The 16,659-nt window shown below is 42.6% G+C and overlaps 1 protein-coding gene and 1 non-coding gene across 2 annotated transcripts in view; both read left to right on the forward strand.

The window, feature by feature from the left end:
* The first annotated feature begins 551 nt into the window (after positions 1–551).
* Positions 552–692, forward strand: LOC121585249. Its single transcript, XR_006003828.1, has one exon. It is a non-coding gene; the product is annotated as a small nucleolar RNA SNORA49 (small nucleolar RNA).
* Positions 693–2,021: 1,329 nt separating this feature from the next.
* LOC121584162 (dedicator of cytokinesis protein 5-like) overlaps positions 2,022–16,659 on the forward strand; it is a 42,188-nt gene continuing 27,550 nt past the window's right edge. The window contains exon 1 of the mRNA XM_041899999.2: positions 2,022–2,103. Coding sequence (XP_041755933.2) covers positions 2,061–2,103 — 43 coding nt within the window. The 5' untranslated portion in view covers positions 2,022–2,060. The remainder of the gene's footprint in view (positions 2,104–16,659) is intronic.

A 16,659-nucleotide genomic window follows, 5' to 3' on the forward strand; every position in this document is an offset into this window, starting at 1 on the left:
GTGGAAGTTTTTTACATGGCGAAAGTGTAAACCTGAATATTACTAAAGATCTGCAGACCTAGCCTAGTTGTTTACGCTATGCAAAGTAAGGCCTACTCTGAATTTAGAAGTGAGCTTTGATTCATTGCTAGTCCAATACATCTGCCTGAATCCAACATGACCGTCTGCTGGCTCACTGTATTTGTGATGCACATTGGGATGGTCCGGTGCATTTTTAAGAATACATAAATCACTCTACCAAAAATGCTCGGATCAAATTATTCAAAAGAACTTAAGTACATAAACCACTCAATTTATAACCACCGTCAGCGGTCCAATCTTTTAATCACTTAGATGAGGCAACTTAGTAAAGCAAAACAGACAATGAACAAGTCAAACAAAGGGAACAAACATTCCCCAACATAAATAAAGCTAAATGCTGTACCAAATATTGGTCGCACTTTACAATAAGGTAAAATGTACAGTGTAATTATAGTGTAGGTACGTTGTCTGATTTGTGTAATTGCATGTTGACATTTCTATGTGCAATAGATTTGTAACAGCTAACTTCACTTCCCCTCCCTTAGTCCAGTCACTCTGTCCCCAGTGGAGTTGTCTGGCATTGACAGGGGATACAGCACCATGTATCTCTCACCTCTCTCACCTCTCTCATCTAGAACCTCTTACATGGGGCTTGTGAGAGAACTGACAATTTCTGTAGATTTAGATGTATTATTTTAGTCCATGCAAGTCTAAAGCACTCTCTCTCTTTTAATTGTATTCAGCTAGATAAATCATCCAGCACAACAAAGTATCTTCTACTACAATTTCCTCTCAACACCGAATAATTGTTTAAGATTAGTTCTACTCAGTTTTTCTCTATTGTGACTTTAATTGCAAATCCTTTGTATTGTGCATGCCATAAACATGGGTAGCAGTTGTAAGTGCTATGTAAATATGTACCAAAACTGTAGCAATAATTCCAAGGGCTGACTACTCATGCCATCTGCAGTTACCCTGCTGTTTCCATGGGAATATGACATTTTGCAGAATCAAATCAAGATATATTTTGTGATGGTTAGCAAAAACCAATACTGTTTAATGCTAAAAATCTAATAGCAATTGCACTTCCTGAACCATTAATTTTACAAGGGAAAAAAATATGGAGCAGAATACACAGAGAAATCACCATCCAAATAGTGAGAGCTAAATCAAGCTGTCAAAGGGAACAGCAAAGTAAATGGATGGCTAATGGTTATTGACAGCAACATTTGGTTGTTCTGTCAAGTGCTATCAGCAACATATGATGTGAAGACAAAAGGCTAAGTAGAATTACAGGCCTGATCCACTAAACAGCTGCAGATTGCTACATTTGGTGGGGAGGGGGAAGGTGTGGCATCTCTGCCCATTGTCATAAATAAAAGATCACTATCAATGCATGTATTGATGCAAACCTACATAATGCATGAATGGTAACCTCACACAGACTCATCCTCTACAATATAAACAGTGTGAACCTGATGATGTTCGAGTAGGCTACTGTTACAAACACACACACACCCTCTGTCAGTGTCTGCTAAAGACTGAGCAGTATGACAACGAGTGGATTCCTCACATTCCTGACCTTGAGGAACACAACACAGTCAATGGTTGAATCACATCAAATCAAAACGTTTTTATACTTACAGTTGTGGCTATTACACCTTATCTTGTGTTCCCACACAGTCTGCTTTTGCACCATGTACTCATGGTGAAAGGTAGCCTACTGTACACTAGCCTACTAGACAGTGTAGTGTAGGTGTCTCATCACTTATTTGAAGTTTGGTTGTGTTACATTGTTCTTATTTGACATTGTTGGCAAATTGGCACAATTTGGTAATTGAATGATCATTGTACACATATTATCCATCGCGGCACCGCAACGCTCCGCTGCTGGATTCAATTGCATAGCGCCCTAGATTTCTCCCCTCCCCCCTTTTGAAGTCATGATGGCGGAACTGTAGGGTTCAGGACGAGAAAAGTGTCTTACCCGCCCAGCAGTTCGCTTATTTATTTATTTATTCGTCTAACATTTTCCCGCAATGACCCGCTGGATTCCAACAAAAAAAGATAAATATGGCGTTGGTAAGTTAGAAAACTATGTCGTCTTATTTACAATTGGGCTGTATTCACACAGCAGTTTCCATTATTTAGCTAGTTGGCCAAGCCTATTAAACTTGGAAGTTATGTAGGAAGCTTTAGGAAAGGGCGAAGTTAAGGTACCTGGAATATGTCACACATGTTGGCTGTACAGGGATCACTGAAAGAAAGTGAATGTTGGACAGATGTGAATAAATTTGGTCAGCGTGTGAGCCCTATGTCCATACAGTAGTAATCCGTGAATCAAGAGGTTTGACTCTAAAGTGTTTTAGAGCCTTGCTACACGTTGTGTGTAACAGTTTGTGTGATAACCAGGTGAAACTTTCTTGCGGCCCCTATACTGTAGAAATTGTGTAATTAGCCTATTACTAGACCTTTCAGATATCATGAAAATACAAAGTCACATAGCCTACATGAGTCACTTCAGTTCGGCATGCTGTGTGTGTGTGTGGATACACGCCCTCAAGGTAAATCAAAGCGAATGGGGAACCGTTTCAGCGAGTATGTTTACGTTAGTATACTGTAATAACGCCGTTTATTGGGTACCTGCAAGGTTCTTTGGTTGATGTTGTCACTGTATCAAGAAATAACACCTTTCATAGATTCTTATCAAACATAGTTAAGTGAAAATATATCAAAAGTTATCACCTGGTTGTTTTTCCTTCCTCCATTGTTTACAAAACATTAAGATGTGTAAATATAATAGGCCTACAGATATCTGTATTTAGCAGGACAGAAAATAACCATAATCTCATAGATTGATTTAGATCTCATCATGTATGTTCATTGTGTTCTGACACTAATTTGGTTTTTAACTTTGTTTGAACAGGGATATTGGTATCATTCTAAAAATGACAATATTCTAGTAAGGAATGCCCTTGACTCAGCTTGCCAGCCCCCAAAGTAACATACACTACCAGTCAAAAGTTTTAGAACACCTACTCATTCAAGGGTTTTTCTTTATTTTTACTATTTTCTACATTGTAGAATAATAGTGAAGACATCAAAACTAGGAAATAACACATATGGAATCATGTAGTAACCAAAAAAGTGTTAAACAAATCAAAATATATTATATATTTGAGATTCTTCAAATAGCCACCCTTTGCCTTGATGACAGCTTTGCACACTCTTGGCATTCTCTCAACCAGCTTCACCTGGAATGCTTTTCCAACAGTCTTGATGGAGTTCCCACATATGCTGAGCACTTGTTGGCTGCTTTTCCTTCACTCTGCGGTCCGACTCATTCCAAACCATCTCAATTTGGTTCAGGTCGGGGGATTGTGGAGGCCAGGTCATCTGATGCAGCACTCCATCACTCTCCTTCTTGGTAAAATAGCCCTTACACAGCCTGGAGGTGTGTTGGATCATTGTCCTGTTGAAAAACAAATGATAGTCCCACTAAGCCCAAACCAGATTCTAAAACTTTTGACCAGTAGTGTACCTCTGTGAAATGCTGTGTTCAAGTTCCTGTTCATCTTTTGCTATGTTTGGTAAAGACCACAGACAGAAGTGTCATTTTCTCAGGGTGACTGAAGTCATCGTTTTTCTTGTTGTTGTTCCACTCTTATATTTTTGTTTCTATCTTCTCAATTTTGAATATGACAGATGACTCCATGTAACTACTGATTGGTTTGTTCTTATTTGGGTAGATACAGTTTGAAACACACACTACCTTTAGTTATGTTTGTGTAATGCTGATTGTATCAGAACATCCTTGAAGCTTGTTGTGTGTCCATTGCTGCTAAGCCCTAGTAAAACATTTTTTTTTTAAATAAGTCATACCTCTCACTCATGGACTGTGATACAGACAGTTCAACAATTTACTTGTATTTCAAATGTAGTCTACAAATCTGTACGTGTAATCTTTAAGATGCCAGTGATAGTGTTGAGGGTGTTATTGCAAATATAGAAGGAAATAATTGACACTTTATTGATATAAATGCATACATACATTTCATCATCACTCAGCAGAGCACACATGTATTTCAATCTTTGACTAGGTCAGAGAGATCCGGTAGGATTTTGACGAGAGGCTGTCTTTGTGCTGTTAATCTATAACAGGGATGGACAACTTTGATGGGGTGGGGGCCACAAAAAAATCTGAATTCGTCATAAGGGTCTGCAATTGCTCTGTGTACCAACATCCATCCCACCCGGCTTAGTTTAGATAGCTGGCCGCTAAACTAAGTTAGCAATAAATAAATAAATTGCTGACATGGGCTAATTGACCAACTATCAGTGACTGACATAACAAGAGAAAAACTGCAGATGCACAACCAAATTTCGAAATTGCACCTTGTGTATTCTACAATGCTAAGTCACAACAGTAAGTTGAGACCCCGACTGAGTAAAATAAATAAATATCTGAGGGCCTTCAAAAGGGCCAGTTGCCCATCCCTGATCTCTAACCTGCAAGCCATGGATGTCACAGATTGAGGTGCACAACAGTGTGAAGGAGCTGCACTAGTGAGCCGTGCTAAAGCACAGACAGTAGCGCTTTAGCAGTGACAGTATTGCTGCATCACAACATGCTTGGCTTGATTATTTTCACTGGCACAGGTCCGCTGTTGCCAGGCCTGGACCTGGACACAGTCAAAACTGTGTCAAGTTGGTGAAATGGGCCATTGTCACTCTCTGCTTGACGAGCGGGAGATGTCATTTCTTATTTTATTGTTATTTTTATAAAGGCTATTGTTTCTGAGTTGGCAGAGGGAGTTTTAACTACGAATAAGGAAATGTTTTGATGAGGTTTGATGCCATGCTGAATTCTATTATTTCCATCCTCTATAGGCCTGAATTGCACCCAGGCAATAACACGGTAACAGAATTGCACCCAGGCAATAACACGGTAACAGAATTGCACCCAGGCAATAACACGGTAACAGAATTGCGCAGACTCAGATTTTTCACTTAAAATGTATGCCAAACAAAAAACATTGATTTAAAAGTTTAACAAACCATGCAACTCTAGGACTACTTTTAACAATATACACTGACATTTTTACAAAAGCACATTTACTGGAAGAACTGTGCAGATGCAAAGTTTGGTAACAGAATTTCAGTAAAATCTCCCTCAGTTTTTTATGTACCATGTTTTCCAAAAACGATGTTAAATAGGCTATCTGCTCCTATTAAACGAAAACACCACCCAAAAATTACGTTTTTATATTTGTTTCATTAGTCCATTGTTGATATAATCCCAAAAGGTCTTGCTTGTCAGCAATCAAGTTTTCAATATATATAACTTTCAAAATACAAAAATACAGCCGGTATGATGCTATATTTTGAAAGTTATATATTTTGAAAACTTGATCGCTGACATGCGAAACATTTTGGGACTATATCAACAATGGACTAATTAAACAAATACCAAAATATCGTTTTGGGGTAGGATTTTCGTTTAATATTCAAAGATGTCTGCAGATAGAACAGAGTGTCAGCTATGACATGACACCATGAGTTTGAGAAATCTCTTTTGGTTACTGAACTACAGTAAGTGAAGTGGGTTTATACCCGGTAACATAATTGGGGTAACGGATATTCATCATGGGTCCCTGATCTGTACTACACATAAATGCATAATTATGGATATGAATGTCATTCTCTTCCTGGTGATATATCCTAAATAGGTACACAAAGGTAGAAATATGTAATATCCTCATTTGCATATGTGGGTATTATTCTACCTACTGGCTATATTTCTAGTGAGCCAAACAAGACCAAATTTGGTTGGTCCTGACCAAATCTTAACCAATCATAGACGTGTATGTTTCACAAGTTTGGACTTCAAAGAACAGCACAGTAGAGCTCAGTAGAGTAACGTACAATACAGTAAAGTAGAGTATAGTTCAGTAAAGTACAGTAGAGTTCAGTAGAGTACATTATAGTGTACTCAACTCTAGTGTGCTCTACTGTCTACTGTACTTAACTCTACTCCACTCTATTCAACTCTACATTACAGGACTGTGCTGCACTGTACTGAACTATACTCTACTTCTCTTTACTGTACTGAAATATACTCTGCTTCTCTTTACTGTACTGTACTGAACTATACTATACTCTACTTCTCTTTACTTTACTGTACTGAACTATACTCTACTTCTCTTTACTGTACTGTACTGAACTATACTCTACTTTTCTTTACTGTACTGTACTGTTCTGAACTCTACTGTGCTCTACTGTATTGTACTGTACTGTGCTCTACTTGAATGTCCTATGCGGCCATGGAAGTCCAGTGTCGATCGGTGCTCAGTGGATGAGGATGCTGGTTACAGTAAATGGAAAGAGAGGGGGCTCATGGGTAGGTGTCAGTAAGAGCTGGGAGAGGTGACATTAGTTGGAAAAAGAGAGAAGAGAGAGAGGGGGGGAGAGAGACAGAGCAAAGGGTTGTCCAGACTTTTCACACTCGTGCTTTGACCACCAGACACAGAAAGAGAAAGAAAACAGTTATCAGCTGAACATAACAAGATGCCAGTGGAAGGAAGGACAGTAGCAGGCGATCCAACTGTGGTTTGTTACTATTATGATTTCCCATTGTAGCCAATTCATAGAAATTCTGTTACCGATTTTTCTGAAATTCTGTTTTTGAGTTTTAATCACTTAATAATTCATGAACAAAATTGATATTAGTAAAAACTCTTTAACTAATTGATACGTCTACCTTTACTTAACATATATACATATACATATACATATACGTCATTTAGCAGACGCTCTTATCCAGAGCGACTTACATGAGCAATTAGGGTTAAGTGCCTTGCTCAAGGGCACATCGGCAGATTTTTCACCTAGTCGGCTCGGGGATTAGAACCAGCGACCTTTCGATAACTGGCACAACGCTCTTAACCACTAAGCTACCTTTGAACTTTCATTATCCTCTCCTCATGAGGGAGAGAAATTAGAAAATATCTTAAAGATTTGTGGTTTTTTGGTAACATAATTTTAAGGCACAAGGCAATGTTTCTTAAACTTACAGAAGGCAGAAAAAAATATTTTAAGCTAAATATCAGTGTTGATATTAGTTGGCAGGGATCTTTACTTCAACATGATTGTGTTTTGATGTATTTCTAATACCTTTTAAGAATTATTCTGGTAGATGTTTTCTAAGATCCATTTTCCATCTGTTTGACAAGAAATCAAAGCCTTTTGTTATTCCCAATTTTTAGGATGGAAAATAGTTGAAAAATGTATATATGCCTTAATTTCTCAAAAATTCAGACTCCGCTTTCATTTGACACCCAATTCGACATGTTCCTATGGGTCCTTTTACATGGAAATGACCACCACTCTCTGCTACAACATTATTTAAGCATTATCAGCTCTAATTTTTGTTAGCCTATGTAATGTAATGGTGATGAGTGATATATACATAAGTATTCAGACCTTTTACTCAGTACTTTGTTGAAGCACCGTTGGCAGCGATTACAGCCTTGAGTCTTCTTGGGTATGACGCTACAAGCTTGGCACACCTGTATTTGGGGAGTTTCTCCTATTCTTCTCTGCAAATCCTCTCAAGCTCTGTCAGGTTGGATGGGGAGCATTGCTGCACAGCTATTTTCAGGTCTCTCCAGAGATGTTCTTTCGGGTTCAAGTCCGGGCTCTGGTTGGGCCACTCAAGGACATTCAGAAACTTGTCCTAAAGCCACTCCTGCTTTGTCTTGGCTGTGTGCTGTTAGGGTTGTTGTCCTGTTGGAAGGTGAACCTTCGCCCCAGTCTGAGGTCCTGAAGCAGGTTTTCATCAAGGATTTCTCTGTACTTTGCTCTGTTCATCTTTCCCTCGATCCTGACTAGTCTCCCAGTCCCTTCCGCTGAAAAACATCCCCACAGCATGATGCTGCCACCACAGGGATGGTGCCAGGTTTCCTCCAGACGTGATGCTTGGCATTCAGGCCAAAGAGTTCAATCTTGGTTTCATCAGACCAGATAATCTTGTTTCTCATGGTCTGAGAGTCTTTAGGTGCCTTTTTGCAAAGCCCAAGCAGGCTTTCATGTGCCTTTAAATGAGGAGTGGCTTCCATCTGGCCACTCTACCATAAAGGCCTGATTGGCGGAGTGCTGTAGAGATGGTTCTCCCATCTCCACAGAGGAACTCTGGAGCTCTGTCAGAGTGACCATTGGGTTCTTGGTCACCTCCCTGACCAAGGCCCTTCTCCCCCATTGCTCAGTTTGGCCGGGCGGCCAGCTCTAGGAAGAGTCTTGGTGGTTCCAATGTGTTTTTGAGGACCTTCAATGTTGCAGAAAGGTTTTGGTACCCTTCCCCAGATCTGTGCCTTGACACAATCCTGTCTCTGAGCTTTACGGACAATTTCTTCGACCTCATGGCTTGGTTTTTGCTCTGACATGCACAGCCAACCGTGGGACCTTATATAGACAGGTGTGTGCCTTTTCAAATAATGTCCAATCAATTGAATTTACCACAGGTGGACTACAATCAAGTTATAGAAACATCTGAAGGATGATAATTGTAAACAGGATGCACCTGAGCTCAATTTATTTACTTATGTAAATAAGGTATTTCAGTTTTTTATTTTAAGTACATTTGCAAAAAAATCTAAAAACCTGTTTTCGCTTCATCATTATGGGGTATTGTGTGTAGATTGATGAGGGGAAAAAAAGAATGTAATCCTTTTTAGAATAAGGCTGTAACGTAACAACACGTGGAAAAAGTGAAGGGGTCTGAATACTTTCCGAATGCACGGTATATGCCTTAATTTCTCAAACATATGGTCTCAGCTTTCATTTGACACCCAATTCAACATGCTCCTATGGGTCTTTTAACATGGAAATGACCACCACTCTCTGGTGGAGATATTTCTGTATTTCATTTTCAATCAATTTGCAAACATTAATAAAATAAATAAAATGTAATCAAGTTTGAATACTTTCTGAAGGCACTGTATAACTTTTCCCCACAGATCTACATATTCAATTAGTACTATTTGTTCTCACAGAACAAGTGTTGAAAAGTCACATACTAATTTGGATTTGAGGGGAACTGCGTACAATTAAATGGGAAGGATACTTATGTAAAGAATATTAATGTTTAGTTGTAAGGTATTCAGAGATGTGATGAGCTTAGCCAGTTGAAGCCTGCAGTGAGATCTAGCCTCCGGCAACAAGGATTATCACCGTGCAAGTCAGGACAGAGCTCCTCACCTTGTTCCTGTGATAGAAGGCGGATGCTGAGTACTAGACTATGAAAGTGTGTCTGCACTGCAGCTCACTCAAGTCATGACAAGGAAGTGTGTGTGTGTGTGTGTGTGTGTGTGTGTGTGTGTGTGTATGTGTGTGTGTGTGAGATCATGCTGTGCTGTGTGATCTGTCTCTCACTTGTGTCCTTCAGTGAAAAGGAGGGAGGGAGATACAGCAAACGCCTCTAAGAAGGAACTTAAGTTAACAAACTGAGGAGGGCAGGGCTGCAATTGAATAGGAGAGGAGAGGAGGACATGGCACTCTGCTGACCCAGTTGGCTGCTGTATAACCTCTAAAATGTGACCTTTAACCAACAGGCTCCACGGCTTGGTGATTTAAGAATAAATCATACATGATGTCAATCCCCTCCTCTCACTTTACCTTCCTCTGTGTGGATGATGTAATACACTTGGAAAAAACATTTTCCATTTACTCCATCAAACACAGGCTCAAGGAATTGGTATTTGTATTTGTATTTATTATGAATCCCCATTAGCTGCTGCCAAGGCAGCAGCTACTCTTCCTGGGGTCCGGCAAAATTAAGGCAGTTATACCATTTAAAAAACATTACAATACATTCATAACAGATTTCACAACACACTAAGTGTCTGCCCTCAGGCCCCTACTCCACTACCACATATCTACAACACAGAATCCACGTGTACGTGTTTGTATAGTGCGTATGTTATCATGTGTGTGTATGCATGTGCCTGTGCCTATGTTTGTGTTGCTTCACAGTCCCCGCTGTTCCATAAGGTGTATTTTTATCTGTTTTTAAAAATCTGATTCCACTGCTTGCATCAGTTACCTGATGTGGAATAGTGTTCCATGTAGTCATGGCTTTATGTAGTACTGTGCGCCTGTCACGATCGTCATATGGAGTAGACCAAGGCGCAGCGTGATGAACGAACATATTGAATCTTTATTATCAATAGTGATAATATACACAACAAAACAACAAAACGAAACGTGCAGTCCTACGGTTTAACATAACCAACAAGGAACAAACCAAAACGGAAACAAGATCCCACAAATACAAAGGGAAAACAGACAGTTTAAATATGGCTCCCAATCAGAGACAACCAACAACAGCTGACACTCATTGCCTCTGATTGGGAGCCACTCAGGCCAACATAGAAATAGCACAACAAAAACTCCCAACATAGAAATACAACACATAGAATGACCACACCCTGGCTCAACATATAGAGTCCCAGAGCCCGGGTGTGACAGTACCCCCCCCCTAAAGGCGCGGACTGCGACCGCGCCTCAACTAGAACCAAACAGGGGAGGGCTGGGTGGGCATTCCTCCTCGGCGGCGGTTCTGGCTCCGGGCTTGCCCACCACCCTCCAATAATCCCCCCATAGCGCCCCTGGTCCGATCTGGCCCCGCTGGCTGGAGCTGAACTGGACATAGTAGGAGCGGATAGCTTCAGCTCCGGTGTGGAGCAGCCGACCGGTACCTGATCAGGCACCGGTGACCCAGGCACGGATTGTGCCCGGACTGACGACGCGCACCCCCTGGCTTGGTGCGTGGAGCAGGAACGGACCGGACCGGGCTGACGATGCGCACCCCTGGCTTGGTGCGTGGAGCAGCAACTGGCCGGACCGGGCTGACGATACGCACCCCTGGCTTGGTGCGTGGAGCAGGAATGGGCCTTACCAGGCTGACGACGCGCACCCCTGGCTTGGTGCGTGGAGCAGGAACGGACCGGACCGGGCTGACGATGCGCACCCCTGGCTTGGTGCGTGGAGCAGCAACAGGCCTTACCAGACTGACGTCTCGCACCCCTGGCTTGGTGCGAGTGGCAGGAACAGGCCTTACCGGGCTGACGACTCGCACCCCTGGCTTGGTGCGTGGAGCAGCAACAGGCCTTACCAGGCTGACGTCTCGCACCCCTGGCTTGGTGCGAGTGGCAGGAACAGGCCTTACCAGGCTGACGTCTCGCACCCCTGGCTTGGTGCGAGTGGCAGAAACAGGCCGGGCCGGGCTGGCGACGCGCACCGTAGGCTTGGTGCGAGTAGCAGGAACAGGCCGGGCCGGGCTGGCGACGCGCACCGTAGGCTTGGTGCGAGTAGCAGGAACAGGCCGGGCCGGGCTGGCGACGCGCACCGTAGACTTGGTGCGAGTAGCAGGAACAGGCCGGGCCGGGCTGGCGACGCGCACCGTAGGCTTGGTGCGAGTAGCAGGAACAGGCCGGGCCGGGCTGGCGACGCGCACCGTACACTTGGTGCGAGTGGCAGGAACAGGCCGGGCCGGGCTGGCGACGCGCACCGTAGGCTTGGTGCGAGGGGCAGGAACAGGCCGGGCCGGGCTGGCGACGCGCACCGTAGGCTTGGTGCGAGTAGCAGGAACAGGCCGGGCCGGGCTGGCGACGCGCACCGTAGGCTTGGCGCGAGGGGCAGGAACAGGCCGGGCCGGGCTGGCGACGCACACCGTAGGCTTGGTGCGAGGGGCAGGAACAGGCCGGGCCGGGCTGGCGACGCGCACCGTACACTTGGTGCGAGGGGCAGGAACAGGCCGGGCCGGGCTGGCGACGCGCACCGTACACTTGGTGCGAGGGGCAGGAACAGGCCGGACCGTACTGGGGACACACACCACTGGCTCTACACCGGGATCTGGAACGGGCCGGACCGGACTGGTAACACACCCCAGTACCTCTCGCCGTGCCTCTACACCTTCCTTCCCTTCCTTGACCAGTGACCCCGTAACCTGGTGGCCTTCTGAATTCGCCCCTTGTCTGCCTCCGTCAGCCCCGTCGTCCCCCCCCTAAATTTTTTTTTGGGTTGCCTCTCGTCCGTCCGACGACGACACTGATTACGCCGTTGCTCCTCTCTCCGTCGTGCCTCCACCGTCTCACTCCATGGCCGGCGATCCATCCCGGCCAGGATTTCCTCCCAGGTCCAGGACCCCTGCCCGTCCAAGATCTGCTCCCACGTCCAGGCTGCCTGCTCCTGGACACGCTGCTTGGTCCTGGTATGGTGGGATCTTCTGTCACGATCGTCGTATGGAGTAGACCAAGGCGCAGCGTGATGAACGAACATATTGAATCTTTATTATCAATAGTGATAATATACACAACAAAACAACAAAACGAAACGTGCAGTCCTACAGTTTAACATAACCAACAAGGAACAAACCAAAACGGAAACAAGATCCCACAAATACAAAGGGAAAACTGACAGTTTAAATATGGCTCCCAATCAGAGACAACCAACAACAGCTGACACTCGTTGCATCTGATTGGGAGCCACTCAGGCCAATATAGAAATAGCACAACAAGAACTCCCGACATAGAAATACAACACATAGAATGACCACACCCTGGCTCAACATATAGAGTCCCAGAGCCCGGGTGTGACAGCGCCTCCCATAGTCTGTTCTGGACTTGGGAACTATGAAGAGACCTCTGGTGGAATGTCTTGTGGGGTATGCATGTGTGCTAGTCTGAGCTGTGTGCTAGTCATTTAAACAGACAGCTCTGTGCCTTCAACATGTCAATACCTCTCACAAATACAAGTAGTGTTGAAGTCAATCTGTCCTCCACTTTAAGCGAGGAGAGATTGACATGCATATTATTAATGCTCTCTGTTTACATCCAAAGGCCAGCCGTGCTGCCCTGTTCTGAGCCAATTGCAATTTTCCTAAGTCCCTCTTTGTGGCACCACACGACTGAACAGTAGTCCAGGTGCGACAAAACTAGAGCCTGTAGGACCTGCCTTTATTATGGACAGACTTCAACCCATCTTAGCTACTGTTGTATCAGTATGTTTTGACCATGACAGTTTTCAATCTAGGGTTACTCCAAGCAGTTTAGTCACCTCAACTTCCTCAATCTTCACATTATTTATTACAATATTTAGTTGAGGTTTAGGGTTTAGTGAATGATTTGTTCCAAATACAATGCTTTTAGTTTTAGAAATATTTAGGACTAACTTATTCCTTGCCACCCATTCTGAAACTAACTGCAGCTCTTTGTTAAGTGTTGCAGTCATTTCAGTCGCTGTAGTAGCTGATGTGTATAGTGTTGAGTCATCCGCATACATAGACACACTGGCTTTACTCAAAGCCAGTGGCATGTCGTTAGTAAAGATTGAATAAAGTAAGGGGCCTAGACAGCTGCCCTGGGGAATTCCTGATTCTACCTGGATTATGTTGGAGAGGCTTCCATTAAAGAACACCCTCTGTGTTCTGTTAGACAGGTAACTCTTAATCCACAATATAGCAAGGGGTGTAAAGCCATAACACATACGTTTTTCCAGCAGCAGACTATGATCGATAATGTCAAAAGTGCACTGAAGTCTAACAAAACAGGCCCCACAATCTTTTTATCATCAATTTCTCTCAGCCAATCATCGTCATTTGTGTAAGTGCTGTGCTTGTTGAATGTCCTTCCCTATAAGCATGCTGAAAGTCTGTTGTCAATTTGTTTACTGTAAAATAGCATTGTATCTGGTCAAACACAATTTTTTCCAAAACTTTACTAAGGGTTGGTAACAGGCTGATTGGTCGTCTATTTGATCCACCAAAGGGGGCTTTACTATTCTTAGGTAGCGGAATGACTTTTGCTTCCCTCCAGGCCTGAGGGCACACACTTTCTAGTAGGCTTACATTTAAGATATGGCAAATAGGAGTGGCAATATCGTCTGCTATTATCCTCAGTAATTTTCCATCCAAGTTGTCAAACCCTGGTGGCTTGTCATTGTTGATAGACAACAATAATTGTTCACCTCTTCCACACTCACTTTACGGAATTCAAAATTACAATGCTTGTCTTTCATAATTTGGTCAGATATACTTGGATGTGTGGTGTCAGCGTTTGTTGCTGGCATGTCATGCCTAAGTTTGATAATCTTGCCAATGAAAAAATCATTAAAGTAGTTGGCAATATCAGTGAGTTTTGTGATGAATGAGACATCTGATTCAATGAATGATGGAGCTGAGTTTGCCTTTTTTCCCAGAATGTCCTTGAAGATTTTTACTATCATTCTTTATGTCATTTACCTTTGTTTCATGGTATAGTTTCTTCTTCTTTTTATTCAGTTTAGTCACATGATTTCTCAATTTGCAGTACGTTTGCCAATCGGTTGTGCAGCCAGACTTATTTGCCATTCCTTTTGCCTCATCCCTCTCAACCATACAATTGTTCAATTCCTCATCAATCCACAGGGATTTAACAGTTTTTAGTCATTTTCTTAATGGGTGCATGCTTATTAGTAACTGGGATAAGCAATTTCATAAATGTGTCAAGTGCAACATCTGCTTGCTCCTCATTACACACCACGGACCAAAAATTATTCTTTACATCAACAACATAGGAATCACTACAAAACTTATTTTATGACCTCTTATACACTATATTAGGCCCAGCCTTTGGAACTTTGGTTTTCCTAGATATGGCTATTATATTGTGATCAGTACATCCGATGGATCCGAATACTGCTTTCAAGCACATTTCTGCAGCATTAGTAAAGATGTGATCAATACATGTTGATGATTTCATTCCTATGCTGTTTGTAACTACCCTGGTAGGTTGACTGATAACCTGAACCAGTTTGCAGGCACTGGTTACAGTTTGAAGCTTTTTCTTGAGTGGGCAGCTTGATGAAAAGCAGTCAATATTTAAATCACCCAGAAAATATACCTCTCTGTTGATCTCACATACAGTACCTGTCAAAAGTTTGGACACACCTACTCATTCCAGGTTTTTTCTTTTTTAAAACTATTTTCTACATTGTAGAATAATAGTGAAGACATCAAAACTATGAAATAACACATATGGAATCATGTAGTAACCAAAAAAGTGTTAAACAAATCAAAATATATTTTATATTTGAGATTCTTCAAAGTAGCCACCCTTTGTTTTGATGACAGCTTTGCACACTCTTGGCATTCTCTCGACCAGCTTCATGAGGTAGTCACCTGGAATGCATTTAAATTAACAGGTATGCCTTGTTAAAAGTTAATTTGTGGAATTTATTTCCTTCTTAATGCATTTGAGCCAGTCAGTTGTGTTGTGACAAGGTAGGGGTGGTTTACAGAAGATAGTCCTATTTGGTAAAAGACCAAGTCCATATTATGGCAAGAACAGCTCAAATAAGCAGAGAGAAATGACAGTCCATCATTACTTTAAGACATAAAGGACCGCCACAGGAAAGGAAGACCCAGAGTTACCTCTGCTGCAGAGGATAAATTCATTAGAGTTACCAGCCTCAGAAATTGCAGTCCAAATAAATGCTTCACAGAGTTCAAGTAACAGACACATCTCAACATCAACTGTTCAGAGGAGACTGCGTGAATCATGCCTTCATGGTCGAATTTCTGCAAAGAAACCACTACTAAAGGACACCAATAAGAAGAAGAGACTTGCTTGGGCCAAGAAACACGAGCAATGGACATTAGACCGGTGGAAATCTGTCCTTTGGTCTGATGAGTCCAAATTAGAGATTTTTGGTTCCAACAGCCGTGTCTTTGTGAGACGCAGAGTAGGTGAACGGATGATCTCTGCATGTGTGGTGCCCACTGTGAAGCATGGAGGAGGAGGTGTGATGGAGTGGGGGTGCTTTGCTGGTGACACTGTCTGTGATTTATTAGAATTCAAGGCACACTTAACCAGCATGGATACGCCATCACATCTGGTTTGCGTTTAGTGGTTCTATCATTTGCTTTTCAACAGGACAATGACCCAAAACACACCTCCAGGCTGTGTAAGGGCTATTTGACCAAGGAGAGGGATGGAGTGCTGCATCAGATGACCTGGCCTCCACAATCATCCGACCTCAACCCAATTGAGATGGTTTGGGATGAGTTGAACTGCAGAGTGAAGGAAAAGCAGCCAAAAAGTGCTCAGCATATGTGGGAACTCCTTCAATACTGTTGGAAAAGCATTCGTCATGAAGTTGGTTGAGAGAATGCCAAGAGTGTGCGAAGCTGTCATCAAAACAAAGGGTGGCTACTTTGAAGAATCTAAAGTATAACATATATTTTGATTTGTTTAACACTTATTTGGTTAATACAAGATTCCATATGTGTTATTTCATAGTTTTGATGTCTTCACTATTATTCTACAATGTAGAAAATAGTAAAAATAAAGAACAACCCTTGAATGAGTAGGTGTGTCCAAACTTTTGACTGGTATTGAACATTATCAAGCATTTCACAAGTTTTCCAGATACTGACTGTTTGCACTTGGTGGTCTATAGCAGCTTCCCACAAGAATGGGCTTTAGGTGAGGCAGATGAACCTGTGGCCATATTACTTCAACAGTATTTAACATGAGGTCCTCTCTAATATTTACAGGAATGTGGTTCTGAATATAAACAGCAACACCTCCACCACTGGCATTT

Source organism: Coregonus clupeaformis, chromosome 16, assembly GCF_020615455.1.
Source record: "Coregonus clupeaformis isolate EN_2021a chromosome 16, ASM2061545v1, whole genome shotgun sequence".
NCBI lineage: Eukaryota > Metazoa > Chordata > Actinopteri > Salmoniformes > Salmonidae > Coregonus > Coregonus clupeaformis.